General features: G+C 43.9%; 2 protein-coding genes across 2 annotated transcripts; one reads left to right on the top strand and one right to left on the bottom strand.

The window, feature by feature from the left end:
• Nucleotides 1–1,910: 1,910 nt before the first annotated feature.
• Nucleotides 1,911–22,784, top strand: itgb8 (integrin, beta 8). Its single transcript, XM_084379051.1, has 16 exons — nt 1,911–2,530; nt 3,471–3,556; nt 5,698–5,863; nt 6,036–6,142; nt 7,082–7,221; nt 7,574–7,739; nt 9,299–9,457; nt 10,465–10,560; nt 11,064–11,156; nt 12,740–12,880; nt 14,495–14,915; nt 15,012–15,234; nt 15,335–15,438; nt 17,109–17,225; nt 19,514–19,677; nt 20,412–22,784. Exons 1-16 carry the CDS (start codon nt 2,440–2,442, stop codon nt 20,538–20,540), a joined length of 2,403 nt encoding a protein of 800 aa, XP_084235177.1. The 5' UTR covers nt 1,911–2,439; the 3' UTR covers nt 20,541–22,784.
• A 1,819-nt stretch (nt 22,785–24,603) lies between these two features.
• sp8a (sp8 transcription factor a) lies at nt 24,604–26,653 on the bottom strand. The gene is made up of 2 exons (XM_084378664.1): nt 26,570–26,653; nt 24,604–26,037 (listed from the first exon to the last, which is right to left on the bottom strand). The coding sequence occupies exons 1-2, from the start codon at nt 26,588–26,590 to the stop codon at nt 24,814–24,816; spliced, it is 1,245 nt and encodes a 414-aa protein (XP_084234790.1). The 5' UTR covers nt 26,591–26,653; the 3' UTR covers nt 24,604–24,813.
• Nucleotides 26,654–26,874: the final 221 nt, after the last annotated feature.

Below are 26,874 nucleotides of genomic sequence, written 5' to 3'. Positions count from 1 at the left end.
AATAGTTTACAACGGTGCAATTGTTCGGCTTCCACCTACGCTGACATTCAGACACACAAATACAAAATTTTACACCAATTCTCCCCAAATGGCTTTTTCCACTCACTTTGTGCACTCGTAGCTGGTTTGTGTCTGTGCATGGGAATCCCCATTTGGCTTCAAAATCACCTTTGACCCCGACTTTGTCCTCACGTCAAGTTGGCCGAAGAATGTGAAGCAGAGAGGAGAGAAAGTCATCGGGAGGAGTTGACTTCTGAAAAGAAAGTTGGGCAGGTGTGAGAGGGGGGAGCAGTGATCAACAGTGGACATGACCAAGGGTGTGTGTGTGTGTGTGTGTGTGTGTGTGTGTGTGTGTGTGTGTGTGTGTGTGTGTGTGTGGTTGGAGAGTGATGAGACCAGACCAGCGTGATGAAAAGCCCAGCCGACTGCTAACACAAACAGAGCAGTGGGAGAGAAAGAGAGGTGGCAGGGAGGTTAAAAACGGGGGTGAACGATCCAGAGGAGTGTTAAGTGGCGGTTTTATGATAGCTGTCATTGAAATGCCGACTTTGAGCAGTATTGACAGAGAATGTTTGCACTTGAGTCCATTATCAAGTTTATCAGCGGGCGACGGATCAATATTTTACTCTCCAGATAACCCCTCGACCCTCCCTGCCACCAGAGCCCAGGGAGGGCAGACACTTTCATACACTTAGAAAAAACAGTGTGTTGTGTGTTTGCATCATTATCATAATTGAGAGTGACTGCTGAGAGGGCACAGACGGGGAGGCGCTGACACTCCTGAGGATTTGACGAAATATGTGAATGAATAAGAGGAGAGGAGAGGCGGGGAGGCTGTGAAGCTGGGGGAGGATTGATCAAGAATACGAGCGTTTTGTGTTTGTCTTATGACAGCTGTTATTTAAACGCTGATGTTAAGCAGTATTGACATGGAGTGTTTAAACTAGAGTCCATTATCAAGTGTGTTTGCATCATTATCATAATTGAGAGTGACTGCTGATGGGGCATGGATGGGGAGGTGTTGGCACTCCCCCCTTCTGAAAATCCCCGTATGACAAATTATGTGAATGAATGAGAGGAGAGGAGAGGAGAGGCGGCGCTGGCTGGGCTCCTGAGCGACGGATGGGGTCAAACAGAGTTAGATAAGGGGCTGTGAGTGAGTGTGTGCCTGCTGTTGCATTGGTTTGGGACTGCTGGCACGCTCACAATCACTGCTCGGGCTGCGTGCCAAGCAAAACATGTCCACTTTCTCTGGTAGACCTCTACCGGAGACAAGCATTAGGGCCATGCCAAAGATGGTAGACTGTCGTGTCCTTTGTTCCTGCGCCGCTCTGTTTTCCTCCAGCTTAAAATGTCGAGTTGTTTAGTAAAGTCGCTGGCTCCTGCTCAAGCAGAGCAGCCGGCGAGGCGAGGTTACTCCATGTCATTGGAATCTGTGCACAATGGACCCAAACCCTCCTCCTCCTCCTCTTCCTCCTCCTCATGCTACTCAGCACCAGCTTGTGACCCCCTCTGCTTTTATTGACCCCCTCCCTTCCTCTCCTCTCTCTCTACTCCTTTCACCCCAACATCCATCCACACACACTTTGGTCACCCCCCCCCCCCCCCAAAACACACATACACACACACACACACACACACACACACACACACACACACACACACACACACACAGGAGCCTGAACAGCTCCCTGAAGAAGCAATATAAACATCAGTGTTCAATTCAAGGCCACGGTTCACTTGGAATGCACCCCACCACGACTCCTTGTAGTAAGCTCTCCCCCTCTCCCTCTCTCTCTCTCTCCTTATTTGTCTCTCTTCCCTCCCCCTTTAACTCCCCCCCCCCCCCTCACTCTCTCTCTCTCTGATACAGCGTCGTTGCCATGACACCGATTGCCTGAGTCAGTACAGCGGTTAAAACACGGTCACTCTACTGGCTGTGCGGGATGTTCAGTCAGCATGTTGGTGCGCGCCGGCTGAACGCAGCGCTGGCTTGCTTCGTGCTTATGCGTGTGTGTGTCAGTGAGTGTAACTCGGTTCCGCTCTGTCCCGGGATGAGACTTCTTCATCACCGTCACCATCGCCGTCAGCTGTGAAGCACGCGGGGACACGTCGCGCACACCTGCGGCTGGATGGGAATCGATGGAGGAACTTGCGCCTTCGCCGCCGCCGCACTCCACCGATTGCTTCACCTCCTCTCGTGGTCCACGGGGGGAGCGCGCTTGTAAGCTGATTTAACCCGGAGGGATGTGAATACCTCTCCGGGATTACAAGGTTATTGGGTGAACGACAATGCCCCGCGGCTCGGTCCGCCACCACTCCCGGCTATTGTTCGTGCGGCGGCGGACGCACGGCGCTCCTCTCCAGTAGCTCCAGCCGCTGTCCCCGCGCCTCCTCGCCGCTTCGCTCAGGTCGCCCTCCCGGTGTGGACAGGATAATATGACTTCCTGGCTGCGCACATACGGCAGCGTCCCTCTGTGTCTCCTGCTGTGCTGCTTGGCGGCTCCCCGCGCAGAAGCCTCCGGTGCCGGTGAGTGGAGGCTCATTAGGGCCAATTACATCATATCCCAGCAATTAGCCCGCATCTTGTATCTTGTCAAGGCATCACTGCGCAACATCAGCCCCCGTCCCGCCCATCTCTGCGCTCTGCAGGGGGTCTCAAGCGCTTCATGTCAAGGATCTGTTATTCTTCTCCTCTTTATGAACACTCTGTCATTTTCACGTGTTTTTTGTGAGACTCTGAGCTACAGTTCATTTATTTTTCAAAGGCAGCCTTTAAATCAACTGAAGCAGCCTCCACCACTCCAGCCTCTTGTTTATTGATCAGCTATAATTAGAAGTTAAAAGCTTCACCTATTCAGGAGATTGCCTGAAGCCAGGAGTGCTAATTGGGTCAGAGCGGCTTGTTAGTGATGCTGTAGGACCTGCAGCCTTTCTCTGTCCTACATTCCAGCCCTGTAGCTCACTGAAACGGCTCTGGAAAATTGGATCTTCAGCAGATAAATCATTTGAATGAATCATTAAACCCACGCCAGTGAGCCCCGGGTCCATTTCGCTCCCTTTGTCACCCTGATAAAAAAATCTTCATCTTGGCTGGATTTTTCTGCCAACGCTGCATAAAAGTACGAGTGATTTGTCACAGTGTCATTTAGCATCCCCTGATTGGCTCTTGATTAGATGTGTGGGTGGGTGAGTGTGGGAAATGATCCATTGCACCACTCTAACGACTCAAGCACCTGTTCCCACACTCCCAGACGGTTTCCCCGGCTGACACGTACTGAATGGCCTCACACGAGGTGCTAAGTGGTGCTTCCATCATTGAAAATGTGCATGAGATCTCCGTATATCCACAGGGGCTCGGCTGCATGGCTAATGAGTGTTGACACACACATTCTTTCATATGCTAATCACAGATTCCTCTCCTCGTCCCGTCTCTCTCCATCTTTGGCTTCCTTTCTCTCCTCCTGCAGGTGACAGTGTGTGTTGGTCTCCTAGTATCACTTCTTGCGCAGAGTGTCTCGGCCGTGGACCACAGTGTGCCTGGTGCTTCAAGGAGGTAGGAATGTGTATAAAAGAGTGTGTTTGTGAGAGAGGGGGGGAAAAAGAGGAGAGAGCGAACGTGGCAGACGTTCAGCAGCATTCCTCAGATGACACACAGCAAAGCTTTGATGCCACCCACAGATGTGAATATAATGTGCACGTTCCAGCTTAGCGGCCTGCCCTATGACCCGTGTGTGTGTGTGTTTCCATGCATGCTTTCTCATGAGACGGAGCCACCTCCTATCTGTGTGTTTAGTCTAGGAGCTCACACATATCCCTGCCTTTCTGTCAAAGTGTGCATCCGCCGCCGGTGTGTTTCTGCATCTGTATCTGTCTTCTTTCCTTTCCCTGTCTTGTAAAGAGCCCACCCCGAATCAGACCTTGGGAAGCCGTAAAGCCTCCCAGAGCCACACCAGTCACAACACACACACACACACACACACACACACACACACACACACACACACAAACCGCACCGGCTAGACTAGACCATCAACACGTGTGTGTTTACAGACTTCAGGTGCTTTCCCACCATGTGAACCCTAACCTTAACTGACATCATTAAGTAGGGCCGGGCTCGCTGGTGTGTGAAAGTGTTCAAACAACACGTCTCTAACCTACTACACACACACACACACACACACACACACACACACAAAGTTACAGATGCTTGGAAAGGCAGGTAGAGTTGACTTTCAGTGTCAGACAGGGAGGCAAACTGTGAGAGGAAAGTCCGGGGAAGTTGCTGTGAAACTCTCAGAGTTGTTGCGGGACAAATTATAGCCACAGGGATGGCTGTAAATAAACCGAATCCAGTCAAGCACACACTCAGGTTCAGGACATGGTCACATTTTCAGCTCCAGCTTTTTATTGCAGGCTGTTTGCAGCTTTGATCTTGTGATACTTCTGCTCTAAAAGTCAAAGTAATCCTGATTAATTGCGCTATTTCATTCCCTATCCGCACAATCTTGTTGGTCGTGTGACTTCAAACGGACTCATGCCAATCAGCAGTGGCTGGCTCGGGATGTTTGAGCGTCAGGGCACGCAGGAAGGGTACTGGAAGGGCACGTTAGAGGGCACTTTATCATGTTTTATCTACCATAGGGGCATCCAAGAGGGCACTTTCGCTGTGTGTTTTTCGAACATGGGGGTACCAGGGCCCCCTCTGCCCCCACAAGTCCACCAGTGCCGATGAGACCCATGAAATTCTTTGAATACAGACATTTAATGGTCTAGTTTTATGTTTCCATCACTGATTACTGTATTTGTGAGTGTTTTTCTCAAAAGACTAAAGTGCCAAAGGTCACTAATCCACTACAAAGCTGCAAGGCATGACGCTGTTGTACTGCATTGTCGAGGAAACAGAGATGTTTTTACAGCAAGATTTATTCACTGAAGTGATGATTAAATCATATGCTAAGTAAGAAAAAGCCTAGAGGACCATCGAATTACAAACAGGCCACTTCTTCCTGATACACTAAACTGATAAGTAACTTCAGGATGACATAACAGAGTCATAATGGTTCTCTTGTCTGTGTAACTTCATCGAGAATCAATACAAACGTCATTAAAGCAACAGAAACGAAAAATGAAACCAAAGTGAGTCATTGTGAGACCAGTTTCAGTTTGTCATGTCCTTCAGGTGAATTGAACAAAAGTGCTTGTGACTTTGTCATTCAGGGAACAGAGCTTAGGAGATCAAGTGGGTGAGAGAACACACGCGATTACAAGCTTCCTGTATTTGTGAATGGATGTAGAGCGAAACAGAAGAGTAAATAAAGATGACAAATTCAATTGTTACATTTTACATGATGGTCTCATATTTGGCAGCGTTCTTGCGTCTTGCCTGTTATCCTCTGTGGCGACCCAGAGGATAATGTGGCTCTGAAGTTGACCCACTTGTTTATGTCACTTGTTTACGTCTCTCAAATGTAATTACAACGATACCATCCTAAAAGACGGCTTAGTTGTATAATCTTTACAACCGCTGGCAGCTTTTTCCGTCTGTGTCTTGTTTATTTTTTTGTGTAGTTTTTTGACATTTTGTTATTTCAGATTGAAAACTGCGAATAAAATCTGTTTGCAGAAGATTAGAGGCAGTAAAACAGCAGTTTTCTTTCATTAATTATTTTTGTCTGTATCTTGTCTTATCTCTAGGACTTTCTGGATGGGGCGGGCCTGCGCTGCGACCTGCCAGTGAATCTGCTCAGGAGAGGCTGTGAGGCGGAGTTCATGGAGCAATCAGAGACCAAGGTGGAGGTCAACGCCACCGTCGGCAGCACGCAAGTGTCCCCACAAGACATCAGCATCACCCTAAGACCAGGTAGATGACGGGCACTCTGAGTCAAGTATGAAATGGTGGATCTCTTAATGATTTCTATTTGGGTTTGTGGTTGGTAAAATTGATTTCATTGTGTGTGTGTGTGTGTGTGTGTGTGTGTGTGTGTGTGTGTGTGTGTGTGTGTGTGTGTTTGTGTGTTTGTGTGTGTGCCCAGGGTCAGAGGCCAACATCATAGTGGCTGTGGAGCAGCTGGAGCGTTATCCAGTGGATTTGTACTACCTGGTTGATGTTTCGGCATCTATGCAGGAGAACCTTGATCATGTAGGTGTAGCTGTCAGTTTTCCTCACGTTAGCTGTGTTCCCGTTAGTGTCGCTTGATGAAAATGGCGAAAAATTCGAAAAACTGTCCTCAAATTCACAAAGAAAGTTTTTACGCTCACTCGAGTTGCTTTTTGCCTTAAAAGAGTTAAAGGAGCAATATTTAAATATTGGCAACCTGTCAAATTCATACCCAAAAAGGGGGCAGCATATCACCAGAGTAATTGCTAACTGCTGCTAACTGTAGCTGCCATTAGCTAGTAAGCTTAGTTAAGCATGCAGCTATTAGTCAACTATCCCCCAAATCTGAGCTCATCGGATCGGGGAAGAGTATGTGTTGTTTACTATCGGACTATCACATTTTAATGTACATTAGCTAGGGGCTAGCTGGTTAGCATACTAACTTCAGTAAATATCTCTGCAACACTGATCAACTGTTTTCACTCTGGTGTCATTCTGGACACGTGTAATTTGAGGGGTTTTTTGCCACAAGAGCTTACTGTACTTCTAAGCATATCAGCTAAATGCTGCTAACTGTAGCCATCGTTAGCTAGTTAGCTCAGTTAGCCTTGCATCTAGTGGTCCAGAATGGGAGCTCAGAGCACCAGAGGATTGTTGATGTTTAGGACAGGAACTTTCTAGCTAGCTAGCATGCTAACTTTATTAGATATCTCTGCAACACAATATACAGATGTCATTATGTAAAAACTGTTTTTTTACATGTCCTCACGTTCCGTTGATAATTATATATTTTTTTATGTTTTCAACAAAATTCGTACATATTTCATATTTAAACTAAATTCAGAATCGTCACAACTGCTTTACACAAACTCTCCAGTTGTTTTTGGTTATGATTGAAAAAAAGAGTTACAAACACAGATAACAGCTTGCTTCTCCACCTTTCGGTCTTCTCTTCCTGTGTACTGTCCTACTGTGGTGCAGCTGAAAACAGTTGGCGTGGCTCTGTCTCTTCGTATGACGGAGCACTCCTCAGACCTCTGGCTGGGTTTCGGCTCGTTTGTGGACAAACCTGTCTCCCCTTACATCAACGTCCATCCCTCCAAGATCAACAACCCCTGCAGGTAAGACACAGATTTTGTTGGTTGGACTATCAATTGCTAAGAAAAGTAGTTGAAATCCTCTTTACTTTGTGATTTATTGTTTGCCTTGTTATATCAGTCGAGTAACTTTTTCTTCTTTTAATGAGACAAGAGTGAGAGGTTGTTTAAAAATACATCCAAAGATGTTGCTCCCAGTTTTGTGTTACTCAGGCAGAGATTTGTCACTTGTTAGGGAGCAACATTATAATGATGATGAGCTGTCAGAAACAACAGACAGGCTTTTGACATCCATTTGTTCTGGTGGGGTTTTTTCTCTTCTTTTTGAAATCTACACTTCTGAATGTTTCACTTAAAAAAAACTGTCTCCTACAAGTGATTATGAGATCCGCTGTCGTCCCGCCCACGGCTTCCACCACGTCCTAAGCATGACGGGAAATATGAGCGAGTTCACGCGTACGATTAAACGCCAACGCATCTCCGGAAACATGGACACACCTGAGGGAGGACTGGATGCTATGCTGCAAGCTGCTGTCTGCCAGGTGTGTATACACAGATGCTGATGATGGAAGTCAGGCTCACAAACGCCACACCAGTGCGCAACAAAGAGTAAGAGCTACCGAAGCACATCGAGTTTAAAGGAGACATATTATGCTTTTTATCTTCTTTTCCTTCTGTTTAGTGTTTTATAAATGTGCTTGTGCATGTGAATGATCTTCAAAATTATAAAGGCCAAAGTCAGCAACAACAGAAGCTCCTCTCTCCCACAGAAAACTCTGCTCCTGAATGCCTCGTCAGCAGTCTTGCCTTTAATTCTGTGACTTTGTGACATCACACTACGACACCATGTCACACATTTGCATAAGTTAATGCCTTGTTGCTAGGTTGGCTCATAATAATTGATTTAGCACAGCTGGCTCAGGCATGTGTGAGCTGGCCAATCAGAGGAGACTGGGTGTTGAGAGGGGGGCCTTAAAGAGACAGGAGCATTAAAGCATGTAAACCTATTCTAGTAGTAACCAAAAATAAAATTATGAGCCTGAAAATGAGTACAATATATCTGCTTTAATGCAATAATGTTTCAGTTTCCTTCCACATAGCAAAATCTCTCTGACCAGGCCACACAGTAATGAATTATGGTCCACAGGTGGTCCAGATTGTAGCCCATGACAGAGGCCTGGGTTCTGGGCCAGATAGGGTGAGCTACAGTCATACAGATGGCTGAGATAATGCAAGGTCATGGGCTACCCAAGTTCTGGCAAACAAATGTGGACCACCTGTAGACCATAAGTCATTGCTGTGTTCGGTCAGAATGTGGCTTGAACACGTTCAGAAAATTGAGGTACGATCCCAAATTAGGTAGTAAGTCTGCATGCTGGTGAAAGAGGCCTTTCTTCTGGGAGAATGGTGGCACTCTGACTCAGCTTTGGATATTACCACTGGAATCCCAGTAAGTAATGACACCACTGCTGGGGTATGGCAGACGCATACACACAGAGGTCCTTATGCTATGGCTGCAGGAGGTCTGTGAGTCACAGCGGGCAGGGGGGCCCTGAGTAACCAGTCTGGAGGGAAACACCACGGTGATCATCGTGGCTCCAGAAATAGACTCTCCATTATGTCAGGCCTACTTATAAGCTCCCCGGGTTTCCTAAAATACACATACATACACACGCAGACTCACGCTGACCCATTTTTTTTCTCACAGTCTATGACGAGTCACAGACATAAAGAAGCAGACTCTGTGACTCGTGGAAGAATTTTGGCTGGTTCTCCTTTAATCGGGAATTACAGAAAGAGCTGATCACCATGGGAACTAATCGAGTTCAGATGACTAAATCGTTTGAATTTGCAGTCTCTTACCACATGTGCAAACCTTCAAAATAGAAAGCGTGCACATATTTCCCACATCAGTTGTGTAAATGTTGCTGACTAGTGATATAAGAGAACAAAAATGTGACAGTCTATAAAACTACTCACCAGAAACAGAAGACACATTAGCACCATTATAACACGGCATAGTTCTAGTTCATAGGTTATTTGGTCTCCAAACTTGCCAAACATTACAGAATGTCCTGTTTCTTTACTATGTGTCTTTTAGAAAGCGTTGGGTTGGCGACCAGAGGCCAAGCGTCTGTTGCTCCTGATGACAGACCAGCCGTCTCACCTGGCCCTGGACAGCCGGCTGGCAGGGATCGTGACGCCACACGACGGCCTGTGTCACCTGGAAAACAACGTCTACACGGGGAGCACTCGGATGGTGAGTGGAAAAGGAAGCTTGCTGGGATGTCAGGCTTAAAGGAGCTGAATTAATTTGTGAGTTTTAGAGGTGCTCAGGCAGATTTTGCTACCTTTGGAGCCAGCCAGGCTAGCTGTTTCCCCCTGCTCCCAGTCTTTTTGCTAAGCTAAGCTAAGGTAGCCAGTTGCTGGCAGTAGCTTTGTATTTACTGCACAAATTAGTATTGATCTTCTTATCTAACTCTTGCCAGGAAAATGAATACACTTATTACCCATAAAGTGAAACTGTTCCTTTAAACTTGGACTGCAACTAATGATTATTTTCATTGTGGAATAATCTGTTGATTATTTCCTTGACATGTGATGAGCTGTTTAGTCAATAAAATGTCAAACATTTGTTAAAAATGTTATTGTTTCTCAAAGCCCAAGATGACGTACTCAAATGTCTTGTTTGTGTCTTCAATCCAAGGAATCTCAGTTAACTGTCATAGAGGAGTAAAGAAACCAGAAAGTATTCACATTCACATTTTTTTTCTTAGAAAATGACTCAAACCAACTAAAGGTGCACTATGCAACTTTTTTGCAGGCTTCGATTAGATTGTACATTAGATATGTTTACATCTGTGTTTATTAAAGATCAGAGCAATACAGGCTTTTATTTTGAGTTGAGTTGAGTGAGAACAAGAAGATCATGGAAGTATGATAATATAAACAAAACAGTGACCGAAGAAAGTTACATAGCGCACCTTTAACCAATTTAAAAAAATAGTCCCCTATTAATTTTATGCTTGACAACTCATAAGTTCATTTAATTAACTGATTAATTGTGGCGTCTCTTTAAGCCCAGCATAGTCACACTCTATTATGGATTATGTACACTCTACTGCAGGGGTGTAGTTGATATGTGGTCTGTAGATTAGGAATAGTAGACTTAAACTTGATGCTGCACATCACATATTATTTTTATTATTATTATTTTTATTATTACAATTATTTTTGTATTTCGTGTGTTGGTTGCCTCCTTTTCAGGACCATCCCAGTGTGGGTCAGTTGTCTGATAAGCTGCTGGAAAACCATATCTACTCCATCTTCGCTGTGGAGAAGCAGCAGTACCAGTGGTACGAGGTAATCTCTCCCACACAGCAACATATACCCACATATTCAATTCAGTGCAATCTAACTTTATTTCAGACACATAGGTCCATCAGTATACAAATAATAAATACCGTTTGAGGACGTCAACACAGAGACATAATCGTTGTGGTGATTGAAACACATACACACATCTGCTCCAAATACCCTGTGTCACTATGTAATTTTGGAGAAGAAATTCAAACTTTTTCATAACTGGATAAACAAGCTGTTCTCAGAGGGAAATAAGGTCCCCAGAGCACTGTTTAAAGATAGAAAGGTGGCAGGGTCCGCCACATATTAACAAAGTAAAACAGGATGAAACTGTGTTGTCCTTTAAGGTCAGTTTGTTGATTCAGTTTATCAGTCATGAAAATGAAGAGAGTTATTTATTTAGTTTGTTCAGGCATAAAAATAATTGATCAGTGAAGATCTTTCTCTTCTGATTTCCAACAATTGAAGCATTTCTTTACCCTCGTCTCCCTTTGCTTCTCCAGGAGTTGGTACGCCTCCTACCCGGCTCCTACCTGGGAAAGTTAGGCCTCTTCCAGGCTCCAAACCTCATAGAGCTGGTGGTGGACGCATACAAGGTACAGAGCACTCGCCTGCTTCCCCTGCAACTTCAATAGAATTGCTTTTTTCTCAGTTTCGGATCCCGTCTGTCTACCTTGTTGAATTATTCATTGTTTGTACAACAAAGAGATGGACAGGGACAGTTGAAAGGTTAGAGAGAAGACAGCAGCAGCAGGAGCTGAATTCATGAGCCCACGCAGTTATCAGCTCAGAGGTGTTGAGGCACTAGTCCACTGATCTGCTGAGGCAACATGAACTCTGTATCTGTCAGCCGTGTTAAATCATAAAGATGACTAATAGCACATTGGAGAAAGAAGGCAACAGAATCTGTGAAACTGCTGGATGTTTCTAAGAGTGTGTACTTCTTATATTCATCCAGGAAAGTTAGGTTTGACACTTTTTTTTGCAAACTTTAATTCCCAAGTTGGGAAAACAGATGATTGGAGATGTTTGTGGTCGCTGAAGGCCCTAATGAAAGAGAAAAAGACAGATGAGAGCAGGAGGTTATGGAGGGGTGAGGGCCTCTGTGTGTGTGTGTATGAGACTAGTTGTTCGTTCAGTTGGCAGCAGTCTGGGCTATAATCTTGCCTCAGGCACAGCGCTCCATTGTTTGCTTCGAGAATCTGCCGAATCCACAGATCCGGATGAACAGCCCCGCATACGTGCAGACACACACAGACACACACACACATGCATGCATACACAAACAGCAGGGCCCGAACAGAAGCTGGCATTATAATAGCTATCAGATCCCCGCGGAAACCATGTGTCCTAATCATGGATGAATACAAAGATGCTATTTTTGGCCCCACCTCCTCGTTCCCATAAACCTCCCTGTATTTCAGAACGAAAGACAAGGACGACAATGAAGGCTTTCTGGGGACATGTGACAACTTTAATTAATCACATTTTCCCTTTCTGTCTCCATTTGTCACTCTTGCCTCATTAGTTTTCTCTCACATGGATTATTCATTTAAATTTTAAGCTGTTCCTCGCACTCTCTTTTCTCCTCACCATTTATCCAAGCATTAAAGAGACATTTTATGCTCATTTTCAGGTTTATAATTGTGCTTTGGGTTACTACTAGAATACATTTACAGGATTTAATGCTCAAAAAACACAAATGTTGTATTTCCCCCTCTCTGAAACACTCTGTTTTAGCTCCTGTCTCTTTAAGCGCCCCCTCCTGAACATCTGGTCTCCTCTGATTGGTCAGCTCACACATGCCTGACCCGGCATGGCTAACAACAGCTTTGCTTTGCTAAATCAATTATTGCGTGCCAAACTAGCCACTAGGCAGTATTATGCAAATGTTTGACATGGTGATGTAGTGTGATGTCGCAAAGTCACAGAATTAAAGGTGGGACCACTGACGAGGCGATTCAGGAGCAGTGTTTTTTGTGGGAGAGAGGAGCTTCTGTCAGTCGGTTCGGTCTTTGACCTTTTTAACTTTCAAGATCATTTACATGCGCAAGAACATACATAAAACAACAAAGCATAATAGGTTTCCTTTAAGACGCCGACTTTAAAAACATGTCTTGATAGCAGATGCTGAACTTAACATTGCTTCCTCATCTCTTTCTGCCCTCGCTGCATCCAGAGGTTGCTGTCAGAGGTGGAAGTATCAGTGTCAGTGGAGGACAAGGCAGTCAGCAGGTACTGGGTGTCTATATCTCCTCTCTGTCCTGACGGATCCACTGCTAAGGACCAGAGCTGCTCGGGGGTGAAGCCCAACCAGAAGGTAAAAAAAAACACGAGCATACCTCCAGTAACTAATCACATGATTAATACAGGGATTTAGTTAAATGTACTTACACAGGAAGCTTAATTTCAAGCCCCCGGAGATGTCACAGGACATTTATTGGTTGTATTTTGATGCTTACGAACACGCTCACACACACATGCGTCACTGAGAGCTGAAGATTTGGTAAATAATCCGATCTGAGCGGATTACAGGCAGGAAAACATTTCCATGTGATACCATGACCTTTTTGTCCTAAAATCCTTACCTTGCCTGATATGAGAGCCTTGATACAAACAAATAGGACATTTATATTTAGAAATAGGTCACTGGATGTCCACTGCTCTCTAACCTGGTCCATTTATTGACCTAAAAAAAGCCTTAAAATAGTCTGCACCACCTCAGTCTATGCAGGAGCTCTTCTGCTGATGTAGTAATGATTAAACAAAAGGCGACTGTCTTATGTTCAACTATGACAACCGTTTGGTACTAATTATGGCATTTTCAGGAAATTCTGCTCACTCCCTAAACTCATGACGAGAGACCTCTCCTGCGTAACCTTTTGGGACTCTTAAACACCAAGATGCTTAATCACTGCTCTATAGTGACTCTATTGTACAAAAAGACTAAGGTTCGGCCTTTTAATCCATGGGTGGATTAAAGTGAATTATGGAAAGTACCCACACTTACCAGAATCATTAAGAAAATCAAGTAAAAGGCCCACCTATAGGAAGCTTGCAGTTTCCCAACCACATCAATAGAATAATTATTCACATTAAGTCTCACTTAAGAATCCAGTTCCTGGTTATTTTCCCAACTATTTAACTCTTATCAGATCGTATGCAGTGAGAGGTGGCTCATTCCTTTCAGATTTACAGCATGAGTTGCATTAGGGAAAACACATGTCTGCTGATTTTCTCAGGAACTGTGTATGACCTCAAGCAACAGCGGGCTTTTGAAGTAAATGTTTGATAAATAGTCAATCATTTATCTCTTGTGCTGGTATGTTTTTTTAACCTGTTTTGCCCAACCCTCACCCAACAGAAATGAGTTTTAAAAGTGCTCTGTGGAGTTTTCTTTTCAACAAAATGTTTGTTTTCTTTCAGTGTTACTCATTTCATAACAATTTCATAATCATAAAAAGCTGTTTTGTTCTGTTTTTTTGAACTGTTTTTGAATGTGTATTGCACCGCCTGCATGCTCGTGCATGTGAATGAGAGTGGATGAAATGGGGATCCACTCATAAAAACATTGCTCCACAGCACAACTAATGTTCAAAAACTCCAAGGGGTACCTTTAAGCTTTACTGTCTCATTAGAATTTTATTGTAAATCGGGAGTGATTGTGGTCTTAAAATTGCCCTCATAACAACTTTATTTAAGATAAATGATAAATAACTGTACAATTCATGAGATAATCGAACCAAGTGAGGTAAGAATTGTGATAATAGTTATAATAGTTAAGATTTATCCTTTGAGTCTATGTACTAAATTTCATGGCAATCCATTCAATAGTTGTTGACATATTTCAGTCTGGGCCTTGCTGCTAGCATGACATGGCTAAAAATCACTTAAAACATCACTGAGTTATTAACTGATTTGTCTTCCAACGCAGGTCTACTTCAACATCACCATCGGCATGCACTCGTGTCCTGACGATGGGGAAGATGAAGATGTGACAGTGACGGTCCGCCCCGTGGGATATAACGAATCCACCGTGGTCCGGATCCGCTCGAAATGTCGCTGCAGCTGCGGACCGACGAAGCGCTGCAATGACGACAGCCAATCACAGTGCAGCAGAATGCAAGACAGCACCAATCAGGGGCCGAGGCCTGATCACGGACTAATTCAGGACTCAAACAGAGATTCAAACTGGAACTGCAGAGCGGATGGAGCTGATGTGGACTGCAGTGGTCGGGGAGTGTGTGAGTGTGGGAGGTGTGTGTGCGAGCAGAGCAGGCTGGGGGCAGTGTATGGGAAGCACTGCGAGATAGATGAATTCTCCTGCCCGTACGAAGGAGGACTGGTGTGTGGAGGTGAGGGAGCGCGCTTCAGAAATAATCACAAGCAATTAAAATTTATAAACGACTTCTGTAACACCCTTTTCTCTTGTGTCTGTCTGTGCTTCTCAGGGAGGGGTGTGTGCGTGTCAGGAGAGTGTGTGTGCCAGGACGGCTGGTCGGGCGATAGCTGCGGTTGTCCCGTCTCCACAGCAACCTGCCAATCAGCCGACGGCTTGCTCTGCAGCGGGTGGGGCAGATGTGTGTGTGGCAAATGTGTGTGTGAAGACTCTCGACGCTCCGGAGACTTCTGTGAGAGATGCCCTGCTTGCCAAAGCACCTGCCAATCATACTGGTACTTGTCAGTTTCTGTGCGCCACCACAAAGCATGATGGGAGCTCTTGCTGACACTGATGCACACGCTCTTTCTCTCTCTCTCTCTCTCTCTCTCTCAGGAAGTGTGTGGATTGCCATCTGTCTCACGGTCTCACGCAAAAAGAAGGTGGCCACTGCAACAACACCTGCGCCCCATTAGTGGGCTACATGGATGATGTATCAGGTACGGCCGGTTTAGCCAATAGAATCTTTCAACCCGCATGTTGGGAAGTCGTCCTTTTGACTTTGTGTGTGTTCAGGTCCTAATATGGAAACAACATGGACACTAAAGAGAAGATGTGTTGTATTTTATCCAAGCATTTTAACATGTTGATAGCTGTTTGTTATTGTGAGTTATTTTGTCCCAGACTCGTTGCTGCACCAGTACGATCCCTAAAACCCTAAAAATATTGCTTTTTCTGACTTGTTGTCAGGGTTAACGATAATAAATAACATCTAACCAATCTAGGTCTAACTAACTGTTAAAAAACCTCACACAACAGTGGCTGTTTGAGGGGCAGGAGCAAAAAACATGGGCACTAGCGTACAGAAAGTCGTGACGTATATCTCGTTTCCTTCACCATCGAATTTATTCATGTTGTATATAGTATCATTATAGTGACTATAGTGAACAGAGGGCCATGTTTCTGCTTATATGACGTCAAAGTCAGGAGGTGAGGCACCACATTTTTGCCGTTTCCAACTTGTTGTTCCATCTAGAGGAGGGCGTTCACATGAATTTTCCCAGTCGGCAACTCATTTTTTCGATTATTCCAACACCACAGGAATGCACTATCTGCTCCGATCTGCACTATTTTACACACGGGTGTTTGCACCGTTTGCAGTTTCTTCAATCTGAAGAAAGTCGACATCATTGCAGCATGGTGAGAAGCTAAACCACTGGAGATCAGCAGAACACGCTGGTTTAGTTGCTTTTGATTATTTTTGGACTCCTGCAGTCAGAAAGAGAAACTGAGAAAGTGAGCCCACTTCTCACTTAATTTATTACCTCAGTGAACTGTTTCATAATGAGTTCATGCACTCAATCGCTAGTTTCAGGTCTTGTTCAGTACAGCATGACGCTCGTGTTGTAAATTATGGACCCATTTAGAGTAGAAGAGAATAGATGATAAAGGAGGATGTGCTTTAGCGCGTGGCTACCCTGTGATTGAAAAGTTGCTACTCAGTCAGATCTAGTCGGTATCATCATCTCCACCTCCACCGTCTTGTCCAAATATGGTCACATCTGGCTGAAGGTGACAGCAGCCAAAATGCCAAACTAGCTGGGTGACGTCACCGTGGGTTAACCCTTCGTTCAGCCAAATAAGTTTGCTAACAGTTGCCTCTTTACACATCCGTTCGCTATGTTTTGGTCTCAATCAACTCCAGTTAGTCACTACCTTTGTCTGCTGTTTGGTTGGTGGGCGGGTTGCATATGATGGGTCTATCAGACTTTTTCCACTGAAAATGGCTGCTGCAGCTGGAAAAGTTTTGATATAAGAAAAGCAAAACGGTGAGCTAAAAGAGACCAAAGGGCTCTGTAGAACTGAGGGAAACTGCAATTTTGGGTGATAATTGTGTGGATTTGTCTGCTTGCTGCTCCACACGCATTACACATGGTAATCTGATCTATTGTTAGAGTAGTACAGAAGTATTGATCGGTGCAGCTTTCAGGTAAGAACAGAGGAGCTGTAAAACACAGCGGCTTGCTTGTAATGCTGCTCTCATTGATTTTTTAGTTTTTAGAAGTTCTGGAGGATTTTCACTGGGGGTTTGCAGCTGAACATGTCTGGACTGAAAAACATCTCACTTCAACTTGCTCTTTCTCTCTCTCGCTCTCTCTCTCTCTCTCAGGTCAAGCAGGGGAGATGTGGATTCAGTGTTTGTACATCAGTAATGACAGCTGTCGATATCGGTTTCAAACAAGCTCGCAGTCTGGTCAGACCCAGCTTCGCATTAGCACAAGACCAGGTATAGTGTCAATACACATACACACATGCACACACACACACACACACACGCCTTCATTTGAGGTCACTTCCGTTGCTACCACTGCTGCACCCTGGGGTGTTTGAGTCAGCAAGCCTGCTGTCAGTGTTACAGCTGTATTTTAGATTTCCCCTCAGTTCCCAGCTTACTTTCCTCACGCACACACACACACACACACACAAAAACACACCTAATTTAAAACCCACTAGTTCACACATACACTGGGTTACGCACACACACATCACTGCACATCCAAGTGTTACAGTTCATCCCCGCCTTCCCGTTTTTTGGAACAGCGCTCCTCATTGTGCGTCCCCCCCCCCCTCAACACACACCACCCCAATCTCCCCCGTTCCCCTCATCGACCCCCTCCCACCCTCCACCCAACGGGACACTCTCTTCCTGCTCACGCCCACTCCTCCCGGGTGCAGCAGGAGCCAGGTCTCCATGGTAACCCTGTTACAAAATGTCAGAGCGCTCTTTGGGCTCTTTGTGTGGAGCGATGAGCCCGTCATCCACACATGCTCCCCAGCAGACACACAGCCAGCTGACTGTTCCGTACATCACCACTGGCACAGCTGCCACTTGAAGAGTGTTTGTGTGGAAAGTAATTGAGTACATTTACTCGAGTACTTTACTTAAGTACAATTTACTTCCACTCCACTACCGTTTGGAGGCAAACCTTGTACATTTTATTCCATGCATTTATTTGATGATGCTGCCTACTTACTTAGTTACCTTGCAGATTACATGCTGTATCAGAGCCAATGTAGACTGTAGACAGTAATTTATTTTACTGGCAATTGGATTAAAAAAAGAAAAATAGCACTGATTCTGATGATCAGAAAAGTGCAGAATGTCAGATCTGATAATCGGTCAGGCAGATAATCACTCATCTCTTAGTTCACAGTATATATACATGTAATTACAGGTATGATTTACTTTTACTTGTACTGTTGGTTATGTACATTTATTGTCAGAAGAGTATTTTTAATACATAAAGTTGGAATATGTAAGAATTGGCCACCTGTCTATTTCGTACTCAAAACAAACAGGGGGCAGAGTATCACAAGAGTAACTGCTAACTGCAGCTGCCTTTAGCCACTTAGCTCAGTTAGCTGTGCATCTAGTGGTCCAGAGTGGGAACACAGAGCACTAGAGTACTGTAGGTGTTGTTCATGGTTAGCATGCTAACTTCAGTAGGTACCTCTGCAATACAACACAAATATCTCATAAAGTCAAAACTGTTAATTCTTTACATTTTGTTGATAAGATTGATAAGAAAACTTACATACTGCACCTTTAAGTACATTTATTTCCAGATACTTTTACTGAAGTAGTATTCATATGGATGAAGTTATATTTTAACATGATACCTTTACTTTTTACTTTTTTTTAAGTATGACTTTTGGGTACTTTTTACAAAACTGAAACTACGGATGATCTCATAGTTTGGTTGCCACACAGCTGCCCTCTGGTACTTTGAAACACAAAAACAGAAGTGTAACCTCAAAATGTTTCATCTACTTTATTAAAACACCTGAAAGTCACATAGTTCTTTGGTGTGGGTAACGTTTCACTTTTAAAGTAGTGAAAGTTAAAAAAAAAAAAAAAAGAAGAAGAAGAAGTGGTCTGTGGACTAACTGTATGATAAAACTTTGTTAATCTTGTAAAGATATTGTAAATGTGTAACTTCTAGTCGATAGACAGGAATCAGCTTCATTTTTATATTAGATTTAAAAGTCTGTGTTGAGTGATGGTAGCTGGCTAACATAATGTAATCACAAAGTCAGGTCAAATGTGAACGGGGTTGGTTGACACACATGCCACTTAATGAAACTGTATGTTTGTTGGCGTAATTTGATTTGAGAGATTCAAAATAGTTTTGAGATTTAAAACAATGTTTATATTGTTTGTTTATTATTATTTTGATGCCCAATGGCAAAAATTAAACGAAATGAATTGCTTAAAAATGTTGTTTTGTTGTAAAATGGGCAAATATTCCGTTAAATGTTCATGTTTTCTTGTTCTTATTCAAATTAAATGTTGAAATCGTTAATTGTAGAATATCACTGTGTCCATTAAAACATATTTATTTATATCTGAGGCCATAACTTTTCATTTGCTGCTGGTTAATATATTCTAGCATACATTTCGCGAGAGTGAAAAGTTTGCCGACCAAACCTGGTCTCCCTTACCGTTTTGCGTGTCACAGTGAAAAGCAGCCTGCCCCAGTTCTCCACAGTGAAACTTAATTTTTGTGTCCGCAGAGTGTGCCAGCAGCAGCCGCCTGGTAGGAACATTCCTGAGTGTGTGCGCTCTCACCGTGCTGTGCGGCCTGGTGGTGGTGGCCGTGTCCCGGCTGCTGCTGCAGAAGAGAGGCAGGTCACCAGGGGGCCCCGCTGAGGACCGAGGCTATCACTGCACTGGAAAGGTTAGCCCTTAAAAGCTGGCGATCGTTTGCGCAGCAGGGGTTTGAATCGAGGGGAGGCTAATGTCTCCCTGGAGCAGACAGGAGCATGAGGGACCCTTTAATTCTTTGGGATATTTTTGTTAATGTGTACGTAAATGTGTACCGAGAAATCTGAGTCTGCTGTTAGAGGTACAGCTGTATTTTACATTTCCTCTCAAATCCCAGATCAACATGTACAGTGTCCAGATTTGTGACTTTACACTGACTTACAGCACCTTTGAGAAGGAGGAAATGTTGGAAATTTCAGTGAGGGGGGTGGGTTTCTGGAGTTATGTGTGTCTGAACTGATGTGGATTGCTTATAAGTGTTTGGAAACCTCTCATTTATTGTTCATCGTTTGCCGCAGATCATCTTAATGACACTGCAGAATATAGATCGGGTAACATTTGAATTCATAGAAGGAGCACGATCCCCTGGTGATGTTGCAGATGTAACATTATACTTTCAGGGGAAATCTAGTACATATTTATCCTTTCTGGGGATTTTGCAAGTGTTGTGAAGCATTATGTATTTCCTCAAAGATTAACTAATGTAACAAACGCTTCTTAGGTTCGACATGAAATGAAAAATGCTGATATGAAAGGGGTTTTAAAGGGGGTTTCTCAGCTTCTGCTCTCATGAATGAACCACATCTATAGAAATGCAGCACTAAATCGAGTATTACTTTACTGACTGCGTTTTCTGTCACCCTTCAGGACCTGTCATACATCCCCACAACCAACGAGAAGACAGTCACCTACAGGAGGGACCGTCCACCTGACCACCCCGTGGAGATGCACATCCAGGTTCCCAAGATGCCCCTCGGTGACCCCTGGCAGTACTAAGCAGAGGTCAAAGGTCAGAGGGAAGTCAGTAGAGACATTTAAAAGGACAGTCGCTTCTTTTCTGCCTCTTAAGCTTCATTAAACTTCAACCAGCTGCACGCGGAGACTGTGATAATGGCAAACTAAACTAAGAAACCTCCACGGCATTTGTACACGGTACATTTGTACGAGAACCGACCGAACTCTCATAGACTGTGTGACTAATGTGGCCAGTATCCTGGAAGTCGAGATGACACAAAGAGCACAAGTCCCCCACCTGTTCTTCTTCTGCAGCAGCAGGGAAGGCTGCTTCCTCCGCAGGGTAAAGGGTGATCATTCCTCGCTTTTTTAGCCATGCAGCAATCACTGCTCTAACTTATGAGTGCATGTATGTGAGAGAGAAGGAGAGAGTGTGTGTGGTGAAGGTAGATGCATTTATGCTCTATCAAGGCTTTCTATTTATGATTTTATAGTAAAAAACACTACATGTTTTAGGTTTATGTGATTGTGTGACACTCCAACTGTTATCTCCCTGTCTTAGTCTGCCCCCCTGTGGCCAGCTTGAGGTATGACATTTTTTTTCCATTACTGACCTCACCTGTATTTCCTTGAGATAAGGGCTGCACGATATGGTAAAAAAAACAAAAGTATTTGAATTATTTTGTCAGATATCAAAATTGTGATCTGATTGATGATTAATGGGAATGATGGTTGTTGCATCAAAATTTCCATTTTCACTGAAAAAACGATCATGTTTTCTTAAATTTGGAGGTTTGTAGGCCAGGGCAACTCTACAGTAGCACGACAGTACTTCAGTATGATGCTGTTGTGTCACAGATTTTGCCTTTATCAAAAAATTGCCGCTTCTGTGATTGGCCATATTATGATTTTGATAATATTTCAGTTAATTGTGCAGCCCTACATGGGATTTCAAGGGTAACTCCACCAATTTTGCATTGTGGGTAATGTAGGCACCAGGTTTTGAAAAGGAAGAATTTGTGGCATAAAAAAGTTGATAGCTCTGGTTCTGCTGCATCGATTTTTATCTTTTGTTTTTTAACTGTCTATACCGAGTCCTAGACCAGTGTACCATTTTTCAAAACATAGCACCTACATTACCCATAATGCAATTTAGCCACTGAGTGACATCAGTGGAGGTAATTTTTAGATTACACACAGCTTCCTCTGGAGCCACAAAAGGCTTTATACTACTTCTTCATATACGCCATAGTACACCCCAAGACCTGTAAACACACTTCATTGTGGAAACTTGGTGGCGTTACCCTTTAAATCACGAAGCACACCAATGACTTTGACTGCCTTTTTGTTTTTTTAAATCTGATTAGATTTTCAGTCATTTGTGTTGCACCTTGTCTTCTAGTTTCTTTGTTGGCATTTTATTTTTGTTATCTGTTCGACTGTATTGCAAAATAGTGTTACTTTATGGCATTTTTCTATCATGATAAGTGAGAATATAATTTGATATGACTGTCAGTTGTTGATAATCTGGTTAGACTTGCACTAGAGCAATTGTTTTGCATTATACTACTGAAAACTGAAGGGGGCAGGAGAGCTGTACTGGTGAGTTTGAAGGGATCGGTTCACTCTATGTTGGGCATTAGAAGCTAATGTAACAAATCCACAACACTGGAATAACAATAGACTGAAATGCATACTTCTTTTAAAAAGCAACATACTGACAATTAACTGGTGACTATATCATCAAACGCCTGTACATGTGGCAGAACCAGAACTGTGTCTGCATGCATCTGCTGATCATCCCAGAGCCATTACTATCGAGACTTTGAGAAAAAAAAGGTACAAATCAGCTGTGACGGTACTGACATCAGCCTTCATGCAAGGCTAGTTGCATGGCCTCTTGTGAGACTTTGGCTTGATCAATCCTGTCTCTCTTTCTGAGTTATATTTAACACAATATTGTTTACAGCAATACCTGTTCTATTTTACTGTAAGTCAGGAACACTAATTATTATTTATTGTGATTTTTCTTCTTTTTATTTATGTTAACTGTTCTATTTTATGAAAAGGCTACTTGAGTTGCAGGTAGTGAGTACTGTTCATGAGGAGCAGTCTCTTTATCTCTAATCATGATAATAATTTAGCAATAATCATCTCATCTAACCGGGCTCTGAGTTCGGGGGTAACAACAGCACTTTTCCGTGTAGTTTCGCTGTCTATTAATGTGACTAGTTGTGTAGCATGAATATTTTCATCACAATAAAATGTGCAAGATTTTTTTTATCATTTCTCGAGTTCTTTGGCTTTTCTGTACCAACAGCTGTATTTGAGTTCAAGTCAGTGTGGTTAAATATATGAAGGCAGTCCCAAATGAAGTGTCTCGTCTGCAGTGATGGAATGTTGGAACTAAATACATTTACTCAAGTACTGAACTTAAGTACAACTTTGAGGTACTTATACTTTATTTGAGTATTTTAAATTTCTGTTACTTTATACTTCCACTCCACTACATTTTGAGGCAAATGTTGTACACTTTACTCCACTACATTTATTTGTTAACTTTAGTTACTAGTTACTTTGCAGACTGAATCAGAGCCAAAGCAGCACATTATTAAATACATTTATTTTATCTGGAATCAGATAAAAAAAATAACAAACACTGATTCTGATAATCAGAAAAAATATCAGATCTGATAATTGACCAGGTCGATGATGTAAAGTCAACGTCAAGTATACAGTTTATACATACATGTTAGTATATCTTCAATTTACTTTTACTTGTAGTTAAAAGTACATTTATTGCCAGAAAATTACTTTTAATACTTAAGTACATTTCATACGGGTCACTTTCACTTCTACCAAAGTATTTGATCACGATATCTTTACTTTTACTCAAACATGACTTTTGTGTTCTTTTTACAACACTGCTCATTTGCAAGTTAGCCTGTTTTTATCGGATATTTAGTAAATGTTTTCATTCAGTTTGTTTTATGTCAATCCGTCAAATTGTTTTGGTGTTTTTTAGGGCTAAGCAATATGCAGAAGAAATCATCTTTCAATTATTTTGACAGATATTGCAATCGAGATATGAGTCTGTGAGAATGGTATTTCTTTTCCTTTTTCCCTGAAAAACAATACAGAAAAGATAATTTTACATGAATACATTGTGATTTTTGCAGGGGTCTGTACCCTTAAAACTTTAGACTGGTGTAGTGGCACATTTTACCTTCATCAAAAATCTGCAGCTTAGATACTAATTAGATACTGCCGTTTGTCTTGTTGCATTTTTGATAATATTCCAGTTAACTGTGATGCCCTAGTATTTATTTAAAGCAACAAAATGTACAAGGTGACTAGTCCAAAAGGCAACTGTCTTATTGATCACTGTAAATATTTGAAGCTACAGGCAATTACAGAAACTGTGCCAAACACAATATTTGATAATCATCCAGCATCAGTCTGTCTCAACAGTGCAGAACAGAAAATACATCATTTCAATACTTTGATGGGGCAGATTTAACTTTAACAAACCTGTGGTAGCCTTCAGCTATAACCAAGTTTAACTGAAATATTACTTCAAGTTGTAATTTGTTTAATGTTGTGCTTACACCAAAAATCAATAAAATCAATTATTACAGTCAATTTTAAAAATCATGCGGAATGAATACAATTCAGGCGCCTGATAGAAAAAAAACGAATTTAATTCGTATCCAGGTTTAAAAATGTCCAGACAGATACTAGAATATAGTTTTATATAGTTTTATTTTTGCATTAGTGGGAAAAATACTTTGTAGTCATAAATTATAAAACAAAAAAACAGCTGAGTAACGAAAAATGTCTTTAAAATGTCCTGTTTTATTCACGAATTTATGACGAGTCATAATCTGACTGACAAGTGGAGATAAATCAGTTTAGTGTTGTAACCACATATTTTTAAATAGCCTGTAACGACATGGCATAACATCTTATTGAATATTAGCGAGATGATGTCAAGAACTAACCCGCAGAATCATATAACAGCCACTTCTTTAATCCGAAACAGGAATTAGTGTCTCTAGAATAAATTAGGGCGCACAGTATGTCCTCAAATAACACAAATGTGATGAACTGTAGAGTAAAAATTTATTTTTAAAGAAGGCTACATGTAACATAGATGAGGTAAGGACACATGTGTTCATCCACAGCTGAAGTTCATAAAGTGCCATCTCAGTTTTTAAGTGTCCCAGAAACACACTCCATCAGGCTGGTGCAGTGTGATCAAATGCCCACGTGTTGCTCTGCTCGCGCTCAGCTTTGTAAACTACTCCACCGCTCTCTATCCCTCGGTGGTTTGGACAGTGTCACGCACGTGTAGCCCGGGAGACTGGCTCGGGCTCCCGGAGAGGCTATTGTCCGTGTCACTGCTCCCTTTCCCCACTCCCGGCTCCCCGCCGTCCTCCGAGCCGTCCGCGGTGTGCGTCCTCGCGTGTTTGCTCAGGTGGTCCGAGCGCATGAAGCGTTTGTGGCAAATGGCGCACTCGAAGCGCTTCTCCCCGGTGTGCGTGCGCAAATGCCGCTGGAGCTCGTCGGAGCGCGTGAAGCGTTTCCCGCAGAAGAGCCAGTTGCAGACAAACGGCCTCTCCCCGGTGTGCCAGCGCAGGTGAGCCTTCAGGTGAGAGGTCTTGCCGTAAACTTTACCGCAGCCCGGGATGTGGCAGCTGTGCAAGCCCCTCCGCCGCGGGCTCGTGCCCCCCTGGCCGAGGCTGTCAGCCTCCTGGCAGTTGGGACAGTCGCACGTGGCTCTGCCCGAGTAGCGCCGGGATGAGGAGCGGGAGGATGCGGGGAGAGAAACCACCGGGACCGGGTTTCCTGTCAGCGCAGGTGCCCCCGTCGTCTTTGACTCTGTGTAGGGAGCCGGGACAGGTGGCCTGAAGCCGTCAAACAGGTGCTGTGCGGCGGGGAGCAGGTGCTGAGATGCTCCGGGGCTGAAGGCTGAGCTGTAGTCAGTGCTGTACCCGCTCAGAGGAGAGGGTAACCCGGCCGGGCTCTGTGTGTCCACCCAGCTGGTCCCCATGTCCCACCAAGCAGCGGAGCTGTTACTGACATCTCCCATGGGCTTGAACCAGGAGTCATACGGGTGTGCGTGCATCCTCGGATAAATCCCAGCTATGCTCTCCACCGAGGAGGGGAATTTGGTCAGAAACACGGACCGCTGTGTGTGCGCCGGATCGGGAACAGAGCTGTCCGATGGCGCAGCGGTCTGGTACATCGAATAATCATTTCCAAAAGGAGAGCTGGCAGTGGTCACCGAGAAAGCGCTGGAGGTCTCCGTCAATCCAGCCCCGCTACTCCTGGGGTTTCCAGGGGGAACTCCAAGCGAAGTGAAGCAGGCACCCAGGCTGCCGGCGCTCGGGGCGCCTCCCTTCCACGGATGGAAGCCCTTCATGAAACCCGGGGCTCCATCGGAGAGCGCAGGGGAGCAGGAAGGGCCGGGGTCACCGATTCTGCTGCAGGTGGCGGCCAGCATGGCCAGCGGTGTGCTGCCCAGCCGGGGCTCCTCCTGTGGGGGGACACAGACATTTAGACCTGTCGTATACATGGAGGGCAGCCTGTAAACGTAATGTGTCGGGTGTTCTGTCTGCGCAAAACCTGCACATGGATTAAATTCAAGTCCTGTAGATTAATAATGTGTAATTGAGTTTTACAAGAGGTGCGTCACTGATTTGGATCAAGCTGAGACGACGGAGGAGCGCGTCTAAGTGTTTTGTGACACTGCAGCAGGTAAACTTTTTCATATGATGAGTCAAAGCACTTCACCGACATGACAGTGTTCCTAAAATCAAATGCACAACTGTGTAGCCTCCTTCACTTTAACAACATGCATTTACTCTTGATATATTATCGGTTTATTAGGCTATTACATTATCATGTTGGTTGTTGAGATAAAATACTGTAAAGTACGACGTTAAGTGTGTTCCTTGTATACCACAGACACTGAGCCCTGTATGGACATTATAGTCACTTTAAACCAACATTTTAGCAACTGCTCGAAGAAAAAAAGTTCCATAAAATATATATAAATGTAAACTTACCCCGAGCAGTGTAGCAGCCATGGTCTGTGCTGTGTTTCTCGTCGTTTGACTGTGTGTGTCTGTGTGCGGTGACTGGATGCAATGAGTGTGTGTGTTTCCTCCCGGCTGCTTTAATAGTTGTAGCTTCTTCGTCGCTTTGAAGTGCCGCTGAGAGCCCGACGACCAATCAGAGAGCAGCTCCACACAGTCTCTAAACATTCTGCGCTCGAGGTCGTCGTAAATCACCGGAGCGAGGTCTCGCGAGTGGCGCGCATCGGCTAGCAACAAGTAGGAAACAAAATGAAGGAAAAGTCAGGACGTTTAAT

This window comes from Pagrus pagrus (assembly GCF_965226575.1).
Source record: "Pagrus pagrus genome assembly, chromosome: 17".
In the NCBI taxonomy this organism is placed as follows: Eukaryota; Metazoa; Chordata; class Actinopteri; order Spariformes; family Sparidae; genus Pagrus; species Pagrus pagrus.
Note: the sequence above shows the minus strand (reverse complement) of the source record. Positions and strands in the feature narration are given on the sequence as shown.

Bases quoted from the DNA above. Each gene is read 5' to 3' on its own strand.
- itgb8 (XM_084379051.1), top strand. From the start codon at position 2,440: ATGACTTCCTGGCTGCGCACATACGGCAGCGTCCCTCTGTGTCTCCTG. The intron at 7,222-7,573 runs GTAAGACACAGA...GTCTCCTACAAG, and splicing joins AAGATCAACAACCCCTGCAG to TGATTATGAGATCCGCTGTC. The intron at 12,881-14,494 runs GTAAAAAAAAAC...CTTCCAACGCAG, and splicing joins GGGTGAAGCCCAACCAGAAG to GTCTACTTCAACATCACCAT.
- sp8a (XM_084378664.1), bottom strand. From the start codon at position 26,590: ATGGCTGCTACACTGCTCGGG. The intron at 26,038-26,569 runs GTAAGTTTACAT...GTCCCCCCACAG, and splicing joins TGGCTGCTACACTGCTCGGG to GAGGAGCCCCGGCTGGGCAG.